This window comes from Erinaceus europaeus, chromosome 3, assembly GCF_950295315.1.
Source record: "Erinaceus europaeus chromosome 3, mEriEur2.1, whole genome shotgun sequence".
NCBI lineage: Eukaryota > Metazoa > Chordata > Mammalia > Eulipotyphla > Erinaceidae > Erinaceus > Erinaceus europaeus.
In genome coordinates, this window is record NC_080164.1 from 56129934 (window position 1) to 56143962 (window position 14029).

A 14029-nucleotide genomic window follows, 5' to 3' on the forward strand; every position below is an offset into this window, starting at 1 on the left:
GGAGTTGTGGCCACTCAGTAGGTAGTGACATAATTGGCTCAGAGCCTAGGTCTCAAGCTTTCATTCCTGGCTGTCTGTGCCAATTTATACAGTTTCTCCTTACCCAGCATAATCCAGAGTACTTGTCCACATCCCTTCTACTGCTGAAAACCCACATTATTCTGATCACTTTTATGTGTGAAATCTGGAATCGAGTCCAGATCTGGACCTTTGTTGATGAGGGTCCTGGAGTTCTCTGGGCACTGTGAATTAATGGATGCCATGGCAAAGCCCAAACAGCATGAGCACCCAGCATCACAGCTGCAGGGAACATTCATGCTGCTGTGTGCATGCATTGTGCCTGCTTCGTTACCCTGTGTTCTCTGCACTTTCAGGTAGGAATCCCTACCACAGTCCCTGTCGGGTTTCCCATGATGTGCCACTTCATTGGTTGATATTTGTACATGTGGGATAGCTTTTTTTTTTTTTGCCTTCAGGGTTATCTCTGGTTCTTGGTGCCAGTACTATGAATCCATCATTCCTGATGACCACCTTTGCTTTCCTTTCCTTTCCTTTCCTTTCCTTTCCTTTCCTTTCCTTTCCTTTCCTTTCCTTTCCTTTCCTTTCCTTTCCTTTCCTTTCCTTTCCTTTCCCTCTTTCTTTCTTTGTATCTTTCTTCTCCTTCTCCTTCTCCCTCTTCTTCTGTTGCCTCCTCTTCTACTGTTACTCATTCTCCTTCTATTTTATTAGATATGATAGATAGCAATTGAAAGGGAAAGGAGAGACAGACAGGGCGAGAGAAAGACATACCTGCATGCCTGCTTCACCACTCATGAAGCATCCCCACTGCAGGTGGGGAGCGGCGGCTTGAACCTGGTCCTTGTGCATAGTACTATGCGCACTTAACTAGGTGTGCCACTGCCCAACCCCCACTTGGTTTGGACATATGGGGTAGATAGATTGGGGTACCCTTTTGGGCAGGTGGGTGTTGAGAATTAATCAGCCCAACTTCCTTCATCATATAGATTCTATATTTAGAGACATGTCTGCATAGCAAGAAATTCTTCCTTTCATCTGCCTTACTCCCTTATGTTTCTCCTTCACCATTTCTTCTTCTTCATTCCTGAAAATGATAGAATAGCTCATTTTGAAGTTTGGGCTGCAGCTCCTCATGTTTTAGTAGGTTTTTTTTTGTTTGTTTGTTTTGCTTTGCTCCCTGCCACTGCTGCTTCTTGAATAATCTCTATTGAACTTGAACTCATAGATTGTTGTCTTTTAACCCACTTAATACTTTCTCACCTTCTTTTAGAAGCTTCTGGTTTCTCAGGTCTTTTACTTAATCACTTCTGATTACTATAGAGTATGGCATGGCACCAAAGTGTTTTCCACACTCCTCACTCCTAGTACTCTGCACTTGAGTCTCGCCTGCTTTTTAAAAGCTTGTGTTTCATTGATGACTCAGTACCAGTTTGATGAACACTAGCCTAGCTCTTCATTGGCTCTCTTTGAGTGCTGTTAAACTTTCATTCCTAACTGCCTTGATGCCACACTTCTTCCTCCACAGTAGCCCTCTCTACCCATGTCCGTATTGAACTTAGTTCCTTACTCCTCCCCCAGGTTCCCTGACCACCTCTCTGCTTCACCAGGTGACGGAGAATTATGATCCTGTCTCTGAAGGTGCCTCCTCCCTCTTGGCTCCTCTCCCAGTGACAACTTCATGGAGGCTGAGAAATACAGTGAGTGCCCTTTCTTGCCTCACTTACTGCTGGGGAGAGAGCTGTTCATAACTTTCCACTGACATCTGGAGAATTTAGGCTTTGGAGGATCAGTGCCCATATTCCCTGGGAGCTTAACAAGCCAAGTCTTTTTTGAGTTTCCAGCACAATCTGCATTATAATAATAGGAGTTAGTCATTGTGCATAACAGTAAAACAGTATCCCAGTGCAAGTAATAAGCACAACTTTTCTGTATGCTGGGGTAAGGAGAGGTGACAGTGTGTGTAGGATGGCAGGAAAAGCATTACAGACCTGGGAAAGCATTTGAGAGCACACAAATACGGTATGAGTAATCTCAGGCTCATAGCTACAAGGCTAGGTTTTCAGTCCCTACCTCCCTTATTTAAACCCCAATTCAGTCAGTTAAGACATAGGTAAAGTGTGAAGGGGAAGGACCTCTAAGATGCCAGAGTGTAGTTCAGGACTCCTTGTGGGTGTTGACCCAGGGGAGCCCAGAGAACATCCCCTGACTGAAAATTTCATGGAATGACTTGTTTACTTCCCATTTTGCCCAACCCAGAGGTGACTCGGTAATCCCCACAGCATGACCTCATAGTGAACTAAGTGGCCTGGGAACTTCTGCCTCCACTCAAGTAAGGAGGTGAAGTGAGGAAGCAGGGAAGAGATCAAGAGTCAGTTGGCAAGCTCACTGTCTGCATCTTAGGCTGCTCCCATCTGCCCCTCTGGTCAGCATCACATTCTCCTTGTTGGAAAGTGCTGGACTGTGCTTCAAGGAAGAGAGGCAGCTTAGTTCCGTGATGTTTCTGTTGCCCTGGTTTTTTATCATTGTGGTTATTATTATTGTTGTCATTGATGTCATTGTTGTTGGATAGGACAGAGAGAAATGGAGGAGGGGAAGACAGAGGGGGAGAGAAAGACAGACACCTGCAGACCTGCTTTGCCTGTGAAGTCACCCCCCTGCAGTTTGGGGGGGGCTCAAACGGGGATCCTTACACCCGTCCTTGCACTTCACACCGTACCGTTCACCCCCCCCCCCCCGTGATGTTTCTATATCACTTCCCCTGATCCCAATCCCCAACCCAAAGCATTTATCCAAGTAACTAAAGCTGCATGAGTGGGGACCCGATGGAGGGCTGACTTTTTTTTAAATACCTTATTTATTTATTCCCTCTTGTTGCCCTTGTTTTATTATTGTAGTTAATATTGTTGTTATTGATGTTGTTGTTATTGGATAGGACAGAGAGAAATGGAGAGAGGAAGGGAAGACAGAGGAGGAGAGAAAGAAAGACACCTGCAGACCTGCTTCACCACCTGTGAAGCGACTCCCCTGCAGGTGGGGATCTGGGGGCTCGAACTGGGATCCTTACTCCGGTCCTTGTGCTTTTACGCCACGCCACCAGCGCTTAACCCGCTGTTCTACAGTCGGACTCCTAGAGGGCTGATTTTTAAGTAGTGAGTGGTGGCTCCAACTCCTCTGTTCCCCTTGGAGGCAGTGTTGCTCTGGGAGAATGAGAGGGCAGCAGCAGTATTCACATGGCCTTCTGGATGGTGGAATTTTCTCCTCCCCAAACTATAATCTTCTGAAGGCAGGGATTGTGCTCCTTGGGTTTTCATGCCCCACATGATGCTGTTTCATATGTAGTGTTTAATTCATACTTCATTCAGGCTGATTGAAAATAGAAAAACCAGACCCTGAATTAGGTTTCATGGTTCCCCATTGTGGAAAGTTGCTGAGGCTGGGAGAGTTAAGTGCCTGCCCTTTTCTCTTAGGATGGGGAAGTGACTTTGCAGTCTTCACTCTGGGCACCTTTTTCCTTGACTAAGTAGTGAGCTCTCTTCTTGAAGCTTCTTCCCTGTCACACCTGGAAGTCAGTGTTGGGAAGGCTCATCAGGGCTAGGCAAGCACTAGGGAGAGCAGGTAGGGGATCCCATAGGGTGTGGGAACCTGGGAGCAGCATCCTGTTAACATTCCCGAACATACCAGAAGAGTGTGCCCTGTGTTCAAAAGGACCTGGAGCCTGCTTTCCTTTTGGTAGCTCTGGCTGACACCAAGTCAGGATTAAATGTTAATTCTTCTCCCCCTCCCCCAGTCTCTGGCGTATGTGTAGGCAAGACCTGAGATATTTGAGTAGGAAAATCCTCTCTTATCAATGGGGCTCACTGACCAATGCTGTTGGTGTGATAACCTTCTCAGTGTGTTGTGAAGGTAGTTAGTCATCCAGACCAGCTAGGCTTATTTGCACAACTCTGATTTCTTTTGTAAGGAAAAAAAATTTTTTCCACGTGAGTTCTTTATATAGAGATGGCTGACTCTCCTAGCCCTAGGACTCTTCATAAGTGAGTTGTTCAGCAGGATCCAGTCTCAGTACTGCTGTCCCATCAGTCATCAGGGAAACCCAGAGATTTTAAGTTGTGCTGTGAGCATCTGCTTTTACCTTCTCCTACCTGAGTTGATGGAGGTGGGACTATGTGCAGGCATTCCTCTTGGAGAGTCTTGAGCACCTTAGACTGGAAGTGCTTTTGAGTAGTTCTGGGAGGATATGGTTTGTGTGGATAGGGATCCCTGTGTACAGCCTTAGTCCAGGTCACCCTATCTGCCTTCCCTCAGGTCAGCCTTCCTTACTCACTCTTTTCCTTTCTACCTCTGGGAATTTGGAACTATAGACTTAAGCAGATTCAATGTGGTGGGTCTAGTATCTGGATCTCTGGATTCAGTGTAGAGTATTTCCTACCACAGACCAGGGAACAGCTTCTCTTCACGGAGGTGCCTGTTGGTAGAAGGTACCAACTTTCTGTTCTGTTGAGAAGGTGGTTCACCTACACTTTGGATTCCAAGGTGTGTGTAGTGTAGCTCCTCTTTGTGGGTGTTGGCCCAGTCATGCTCTGTTCTAGCCAGGATCCCATTTTGAATTTCCCAGATATTGGCAGGGTTGGAGGAATAGTTATGGCAGGAGATTTTTTCTCCTTTCATCCTGGCTAGGGGTGACAGAATTCTTTTGTGGGTGGGAATGGAAGCCAGTTCCTAGAAAGTGGTGGATTCAGTAGGAAGAGAACAGGATAGGGGAAATCCTAGCAAGACAAGAAAATATGATCCTAAATGAGAGAAGCAGCAAGAGTTCTTATTAGAGGCTGCCCAGAACCCCTACCAGAGGAAGGTGCTCCCCTTCAGGACAGTTGATTCTTCTTTAGAGCTGACTCCTAGGGAGCTTGGAGACAGCATGCCACATGACCTAATCCCTGAAGGGTGGGCCCTCAGAGATCAGAGTATCATCTCATGCCACTCCAAGGGCTAAATGTTCCCTTTGTGTCCTATATTCCACCATCTTGGAGTAATGTTAACTGCTTAGAGTGGGTTTGAGAACACATTAGGAGTGTGCATCAAGTCTAGTTAGCATCTTACCAGGGGAGAGCCTTTCTGGGTTGCACTGGACAAAGAAGAGAAAGCAGTACATTCCCATATGCTGTTCAGCTTTTGGATTTTGGTGGGTAGGTGAGTCCTCATTATTCTCGAAACTCTCTTGGTGGCTGTTCTGTGGACCATCCTTTTTCTATCTTGGGGGTCAAATGCCACTTGTCAGGCCGTCAAATGCCACTTGTCAGCCATTGCTCTGGGTATCCTTTCTTGGGTGAGATTCATCTCTGAGCTGAGCAGTAAACCAAACTCCTTTCACTTCATGTCATCCAGATGGATGCCATGTGGGTGGGCAACTTGGTCAGGATTATTCCTTCACATTAGATGTGTGTTGCAGTAAAACCTGCCTGTTCTCCTAGCCCTCATTAAAGGTGACTCACAGTTGAGAAACCTAAGGAAAACAAACTGTCTTCATCAGACTGTGATCTTCTCCGGGCTCTTAAACCAATTTCAGGTAACCTGGGGCCGGGGGAGGTGCCCTGATACCTACATCACTGAGTTCTCTTGAATTAGATAGGCAACTTGAAGTTATTGGGGAGGTTTTATTTGCATAGCACTAGAGACTTTAGAGCTGAGAGGAGAGGCAGATGCCATCTAATTTCATTTTTTTGTAGTCAACATGTGTTTATTGAGTGCTTACTGGATGCACAGCACTGTGTTGGTGCTGGAGATACAGACATGAGCAAGATCAGGCAAGTTTCTTTTCTTGATGCTGACTTTCTCATTGAGGAGATGGGTGTGGGGGCTGCGGAGGGTGGACATGGGATGGTGGGGGTGGGGATGGGGAATCCTTCGGGGTGAGGATGGGGAATCCTTTGAACTGGGGAAGTTAAGTGCACAGGCCTAGACCTGTGATAGGCCACCTAGTTCCCTGATGGAGCTCAGACAAACTCCCAGCAGGCAGCCACCTTTCACACCTTAGTTGTTACAGGTGGAGCTCTAGGTCTCCTTTTGAATTGCCCCCTCTCAAGCATTCTAGGTAAGTAAGCTTCCTCTCCAGACAGCTCTCCAGGGAAGGTGAGCACAAAGGTTCCCTTTCAGCTCCAGACCCAGTGTTTCTTAGGTTTCCAAGTTGTTTGGATAAAGTTGCAGGCCTAGGTCTCTGCACACAGACTCATTTTGGCAGCTGAGGAACTGTTTCCTGGGAAGAGCTAACTGCATATTTAGCCTAATCAGTACTAAGTACTGTACCTTTTTTTTCCCTCAAAGTGTTCGATTTCAATAGTATGAAAGACCCCCTTCAGCCTACCCCTTAACTCCCCTCCCCTTTCCCTACACCCTTGCCCAGGTACTAGAAGGACAACTTGATGGGTAGCAGGTAGTAGATAAGAGACCTCAAATTCTTAATTCTTTTTTTTGAAAGAGAAAAAGTCCCAACTTGTTTTATTATTCTCCTTCTTGTTGTCTTTAGAAAATAGAGTACACAAAGCTTGGAGAATTAATTTCCCCCCTCCTCCTCAAAGTCTTACATTATAAGCTTTTATATCTCCTGCATTTTTAACTCAGTATAGCTTCTCTGTAGCTTAGAAAATACATTGACTGAGTGATGATTGTTTTCATGAAGCAGTGCAACATGTAGAGCAATGGTTGTCATTAATAGTGTGGTTATATAGAGTATAGCTCTTTAAGCCTTCAGTTTCAAATCAGATGAGTGCTCTGTTAACTTAAAATAGCCCCAAAAAAGAAGAAAGAAAAAAAAAAGGAACTGTCGGAAATCAGAGGGAAATATTAGCATTATGAAACATGTTAACAAGTGGCCATTAGCACTTTATGTCTGCATGAATAGCATCTTTAAGTGTTTTATTGGTAACAGAATAGAGTGGAGTCACATAGAATGGCATTACTTTTCAAATTGGCAAGTTCTTTTAATTCAGACTTCTCCTTGTTATTGCCTACTGGGGAGCATTTATTCACCTGTCAAAATGTTCGCCAGGGTGGGGAAAGGTACTTTAGCTTTTCTGGCTGATCTGGGCTCTCAGGAAAAAAGAGATTTGTCTCTTCATCATGCCCCATCTCTCCACGCCCACCAGGAGGAGGGAGAGTCTGAAAGGACACTTAGAAAAGTAATGACATGGGGGAAGCTGCTAGGACATCTGGGTTTGAGTCTGAACATCTTAGGCATGTCTGGCCTTATGATTAGCTGTAGGGAGGGGTGTGTGTGTGTGTGTGTGTGTGTGTGTGTGTGAGAGAGAGAGAGAGAGAGAGAGAGAGCTGCCTTGCTAGAGGTGCTCTGAGCCACTCCTCCTTCTAAAGACTCCTCATATGTATATTTTAGGGAAAAACTTAAATTTAGTTTTGACTGGCCCCTCTCAAGAGTGTCTCATTTTTTTTAAAGGATTTTAGCTACTTATTCATGAAAAATGTTGATAGAGAGAGGGAGAGGGAGAGGGAGGGAGAGAAAGAGAGTGAGAACGAACAAACCAGACCTTACTCTAGCACATGTGCTGCTGGGGACTGAACTCAAAACCTCATGCTTGAGAACCCAATGCTCTATCCACTGTGCTACCTCCCAGACCATGAGTTTCTCATTCTTTTCACTAAAGCAACTAAATTCCTCCCTTTATGTTATATTGCAAATTTCTGTCTACACTGGACCTCAGATTTTCTGGGGCTGATGAAATTTGGCTGAAAGTCAAACTCCAAAGCCAAAATATCCCTAGATCGGGCAGCCTCGTGGTTTCATAGATATGATGTGAGTGGCCTTCAAGCTGTTTGAAATTCTAGAAGTTCAATCATTCATTTTTCAAGACATATTTTGAACAGTTGCCTTTGTGCCAGGGATGGTTCTTGATGATGGGCTTGTAACAATAAACAGAACATTTAAACATCTCTGCTATTGTGACAGTTCTATGTGGGGAGACTGACTATAAATTCATATGTGAGTTCCATAGGAGGTCAGCAGATGATCAAAATGCACTGAAGGAAAATAAAGTGGGTATGAGGACCAGGGAACATGTGGTAGGCATATTTCAAATAGGATGAATAATCAAAGTCTTTGAGGGAATGAGAAAGACCATGTGGATTTCTGGGGCAAGTGTGTTCCTTTCTGAGTGAATTACAAATGCAAGGACCTTGCCCATATCCTGCTTGACTATTGAAGGACATGTGAGGGGACCTTGTTCAGAGTGGATGGAGCAAAGGAAATGGATGAGAGCCGAGGGCCCAAGGTGAGGAAGCCAGTGCCTTGTAAGCCACTGTGATGACTTTGCCTTTGATTTCAGTGGAGGCAAAAACTACTGGAGAAGTGGTATCATGTGACTTGGGCTTCCAGAAGATCACTTTTAATGACATATGTTTGTGAGGAGGTGAGAGAGAAGCAAGTAGTCAAAAATGGTTGTCAAAATCCAGACAGAATGATGGTAGTTTGATCCAGGTTGACAGAGATGTTTAACTTGGTGCCTGGAGGTATAGAATTGCTCTTTTCTGGGATGGGGAAGGCACCGGAGGTACTCAGTATATGGGGGTGCTCAGCTCAAGCTATGGGGCTCTCACTCCCTTCTCCACTCTCCATAGAGCTCCTGTCTCATTCCCCCACCCCCCTCTTAGACTTAAAACTAGGGTCAGTGTTAGCCCCAGTTCAGGAGGAGTTAGGGAGGAAGGAAAGGAGGCAGTGGGACAGTTAGATGAGCTCCACTAGACTGCTTGTGACAGAGATGACTTAAGTTAAACTCTAGTTGGCATTCTTTAGAGTTCTGGGAAACTATCAGGGGCTGCTGGTGAGCCATAAGGTTTTAAAATGGTGCATTAGCTGCTGCTTTTCTGGTTTCCCCTCTCTCACTTCTCAAGAATGTGCTGCCATTGTATCTTGTATCTCCAGAGAGTACTTTTCTGAGGATATCTTTGTGGCCTGGCTGTGCTCAGAGCTGCTGGTCAGTCTGGGGTTGGAATTTCTTATGGAAATCCATTGTCCTGCTTTCCACAGGTCTCCTCCTTTCTTTCTCCATTCCTGGAAAGAAGCTGGCTGGCAGATAAAATGTTTTTCCTTGAAAGGAGAGTGGAGAGCCCTCTAATGGAAAAGTAAAATAATTCTTGGAATCTTTATAACACCCAAGCTGGCCAAAGCTGAGACCAAATAAATTATTTGGGGGTAATTTGCAAGGGCCTGAATCAAACAAATTACTTTCTTGTCCTGACCTCAGCTGGAATCTTTAGACCAGAAGCTCATGATTTTATGAGTCTGATGAGAAAGAAGAGCCAGTGTTTCTGTCTGAGGCACTTTTGTTTTGAAGATGTGTTTTAGCCAATAGGGCTTATAGATGAATTCTTGCTGGCAACAAGCTTCTTATCACAGGATAAACTCCTTTGCCCTCACCTCTCAGTAAAGACCTTAGAAAACAATATTTTGAGCAACATTAGAAGCCTTTTCTTTTTCCTCTAGGGTGCTGAGTTTGCCACATGTAGAACAAACTATTCTGAAATCATAGGTGACCCAAGAGAGAGCCCATAGAAAAGTCTAGGCTATCAACTCAGAGATCAGGGAGGATTGCCCCCCCCTTTCTTTTTTCTTTTTTGCCTCCAGGGTTATTGCTGGGGTTTGGTGTCCACTATTCCTGGCATCCACTTTTTCAATTTTATTGGGTGGGACAGAGAGAAATTGAAAGGGGGGGTGTTAGAGAAGGGGAAAGAAAGATAAATGCCAGCAGACCTGCTTCGCCATTTGTGAAATATCCTTCCTGCAGGTGGGGAGCCAGGGGTTCAAACCCAGATCTTTGTGGAGGTCCTTGTGCTTAGTACTTTGTTCTCTTAGCCTCGTGTACACTGCCCAGCCCCCAGTCATCGAGACCTTTAGGGAAATATAAAGACCTGCAACCAGTTCCCTAGTCCCTTAGTCTCTTTGTAACAACCAGACTTTTCCAGAACCAAGCTGAGCCTCCACCCCCTTAGCCCAGCTCTCTTTCTGACCAGTTTGCTCTAGAGCCTGAGATCCATCTTCTTCCTTCACCTGCCAATCATATCCCTCACATCTGGAGGAAAGTAAAATCCTCTGCAGAAAGGGAAGAGTCCAATGCAGTTCCACATTGTACTGTCCCTTTTCTTTAATAGTGTGTCTAGTGGATGGGGAAGACAGAGGGAGAGAGAAAGATAGACACCTGCAGACCTGCCTTACCTCTTGTGAAGCGACCCCCTTGCAGGTGGGGAGCCAGGCACTTGAACCGGGGTCCAAACCCTTGTACTTCATGCCATGTGCGCTTAACCCACTGTGCCACCACCCAACCCTTCCCCCCTCCCCCATGACACATTCTTAAAACAAGTGTGGCTGAGCTTGAGTTTTCTCCTATTTTTTCACATATATTTGGTAACAGGATAGTTTGGAGGACAGTGTAGCCAGTGCTGAGGCAGCCAGCATTTTAGGTTGACTCTTTGAAATAAATATTTAGCTATTGCTCAACTACCTTTGTGAAATAAAGGGCAGTAAGAACCATGACTTCAGTGAATTTCAGGTTTATAGTGCTTTTTTTTGTGTGTCTGCATCTGTCCTGTTCAGTTAGGGCATTACCTGTAACCTCATAGGAACCAACACTGAAGAACATATAATTTTAAAGCTTTAGAAATGTGTGTACTGTGATTTTTTTTTTTGTTGTTGTTCTTTTGCTTTAGAAACTAATAATAATCCATAGTAATTGTCCCATAGTATGTGGTCCTTTGTTATAGGAGCACTGGATTAGTGTGAAAACGTGTCCTGTATACAGCTTCAACAGCTTGATTTTGCTTCTTCTCTCTCCTCTACTCTCCCTTTTCTGTCTTGTCCGTTTGGAGGACAATTTCCACATTTCTGCCATATGTCTTGGAAAAGCTTAGGATCTAACAATAGTAGTGGACTTAGGGCACTGAGCTTAGTTCAGGTGGGAAAGTGGCCCTGTGTAGTAGGTGTCTGTGTTATACAGATACCAAGCTGTTGAAACAACTGCGCTTGGAAATGGTGCTTCCCGGTTCTGCCTTTTTGTCTCCAGGGTTATTGCTGGGGCTCAGGACTGACACTGCAGATCCACTGCTCCTGGAGGCCATTTTTCCCTTCATTTTTGATCCCCTTGTCATTATTGTTATTGATGTCATTGTTGTTGGATAGGACAGAGAGAAATGGAGAGAGGAGGGGAAGACAGAGAGGGGGAGAGGAAGACAGACACCTGCAGACCTGGCTCACTGCTTGTGAAACAGGTGGGGAGCCGGGGGCTGGAACCGGGATCCTTACTCTGCTCTTTGTGCTTCGCACCATATGCGCTTAACCCACTGCACTACTGCCCGACCTCCTCTGCCTTCTTTTCTTGAGAGCCTCCCAAACATCTGAAAATGCAAAAATATTTCACTAGGTTTTAACTTTTCTGACATGAACAGAAGCAGCTTCAAATTAACAGCAGTCTTTGTACAGTTTGTACATATTCCCCCAGCTTTTCAAGTGAGAGAGGAACACCTTCTTACATTTCTTTTTTTTCCTTCTCTCCTTCCTTTTTCTGGGGGTGGTGGTGTATTGTTTTGTACTCTGCTGAACTGGAGGAGCATTTAATTCCTTGGCCTCCTGTCTGTTGAGATAGTATGTTTTTTTAATAGTGCTTGTTTATGACTAAGGTCAAAGACAGTATTTCAGTACAAAAATTAGAGTTAGTTTATAATTGAGTACATATGTATGTAACTGTTTATTTTTATAGTTTGCTAATTTATTTTTAAACAGCTCAGTTATGCCAACATGTTTATAGCTCCCTTCATCACATGCCTTACCAGTCAGGGTTTTAAAAGGCACATGTTTTTCAATAGTTTGGATCCCAAGTTAAATTAGATAATGCCATCAGGTAGCAATTTAATTACATTAATTGAATGTTTAGGCGGAGAGGTAGTTTTGCAGAGGCTATAATGAAATAGCGTTTATAAGTACACATGTATAAATCTCTGCAGTATAGACATTATTGGAGGTTGCTGATGGAAAAATTGATATCTACCAGGTGTTTAGCAGGAAAGATGAGGGGACTCTCTCATCAGTGGTAAATGCTGCCTTCGCAATTTAGGCGGCCACTGGACACGGCCATTTCTTTTATGAACTGCTTTTATCATTAGTCCTCCAAGCAGAGACACACAAAAGCATTTGGGTGCTTTTTCTACAGCCAGGGATTTCCTGGGAGGCAGCATGCCAGTTGGGCCAGCTCCACTGAGTCAGAAAAGGCGAGACACAGTCTGGTGAGATCTTTGTCACCTAGGAGGGTCGAGGCCTGGCACACTTGGCTTTATCTCCATAGGACTCCAAGCCAGCTTTGTCTGGAGTCTGAGGAGGGTTGCTTCAGGGTTCTAATGAATTTGTAGACCAAGATGGGAACTACTGGCAGAGCCCTGGAGCCTTAGATGTGGCAAGTCTGTCCATAGCTCTTGCTATTGAAAGTGACCTTCTCGTCAGCTGCCTTTCCTCCATGCCCTTGGACAAGATGGGAGCACCAGCATTTGGCAAATACGACAAGCTATTCTGGGCCCAGGTGTTCTTTCCCACCTCTCTGTAATTTAGTGTGGTGACTGTCAAATGATGGCTAGGAAAAAGGGGGGGGGGGGCAAAGTGCAAGGGCCGGCATAAGGATCCCAGTTCGAGCCCCTGGCTCCCCACCTGCAGGAGGTCGATTCGCACACGTTGAAGCAGGTCTGCAAATGTCTATCTTTCTCTCCTCCTCTCTGCCTTCCTTTCATCTCTCCATTTCTCTCTGTCCTATCCAACAACAACAACAACAGCTATGACAACAATAACAACTACAACAAGCACAACAACAAGAGCAATGAAATGGGAAAAATAGCCTCCAGGAGCAGTGGATTCTTAGTGCAGGCACCAAGTCCCAGCAATAACCCTGAAGGCAAAAAAAGGGGGGGGACTTTTAGGTGTGCTAATAACAGATCCGTAGCCTATGAGTAATTCATTGTCTTCTGACACCATCTGGTTTCACCCAGGCTGCAAAGCCTAGTGTGTAGTATCTCTTCCCCTGTAAAACTCTATGTGGGTTACTTACCAAATGCCACCATGTCTGGCAGAAAAATAAGGCTTTCACTGCTGGGAGTTTGCTAGATGTGACTTTTTCTGCCTTCTTTTACTGTCCCTTCCTCTGAGATAGAATTGCTGCTAGTGATTTCCCTTAGGGAGTCATGGATGACTTTGAAATTAAAGACCCATTTGGAAGATTTCCTACACTCAATAATCATTGTAGAGGTCTTTTCCTTGTCCCCTATCTCTGGGAGAGAGGGGAGGCAAGGAGGGGTTATTGTTTTGCAGACTTCTCTTGGTGACCTGTCTCAAAGTCTTTGTCCCTGAGAAAGGAAGGGTAGAGAGGTATGCCTCTGGAGTGGGAAGAGGAGGGGGGTTGCCTACTGGTTGGGACAAGGTAAAGAAGGGTTGGTTTCACCCTCAAGGGAAGGACAGGAAAGCTCTCATTCCTGGTGCAGATGCAGTGTTTGTCCAGCTGAACGCAGTCCCACTCCATTGACTACCTGCTGAGTGATTTCCCCTAAGCTGACAGCTGCTCCAACGTATTTCACCTACAAGTCCTGACAAAGTGGTGTGCTCTTTTAAGTCTGTGATTACTGTAGCCGGCATTTGGAAAAATCTGGAAGAATGGGGCTCCAAATGATGACCTTGAAGCACTTTCTAAGCATCCAGTCCTTCTTTCCCTTCTTCCTTTCTTTTTATTTTTTCCTTTCCTTTTTTATTAATTTTTTATTAATTTATTTCCTTTTGTTGTCCTTGGTTTTTTTTTTATTGTTGTAGTTATTATTGTGGTTGTTACTGATGTTGTCGTTGTTGGACAGGGCAGAGAGACGGAGAGAGGAGGGGAAGACAGAGAGGGGGAGAGAAAGACAGACACCTGCAGACCTGCTTCACCGCCTGTGAAGCGACTCCCCTGCACGTGGGGAGCCAGGGGCTCGAACCAGGATCCTTCCG

The 14029-nt window shown here is 45.1% G+C and overlaps 1 protein-coding gene across 13 annotated transcripts in view; it reads left to right on the forward strand.

Moving 5' to 3' along the window:
• Window positions 1-14029, forward strand: part of BCL11A (BCL11 transcription factor A) — a 112986-nt gene that overhangs the window by 41051 nt on the left and 57906 nt on the right. The window contains exon 2 of one of the 13 annotated variants that reach the window (XM_060187235.1): window positions 1626-1715. The exons of the other annotated variants lie outside the window; for them this stretch is intronic. Within the exon in view, the coding sequence (XP_060043218.1) occupies window positions 1697-1715 (19 nt within the window). The 5' untranslated portion in view covers window positions 1626-1696. The remainder of the gene's footprint in view (window positions 1-1625; window positions 1716-14029) is intronic. 13 annotated transcript variants of the gene reach the window in all.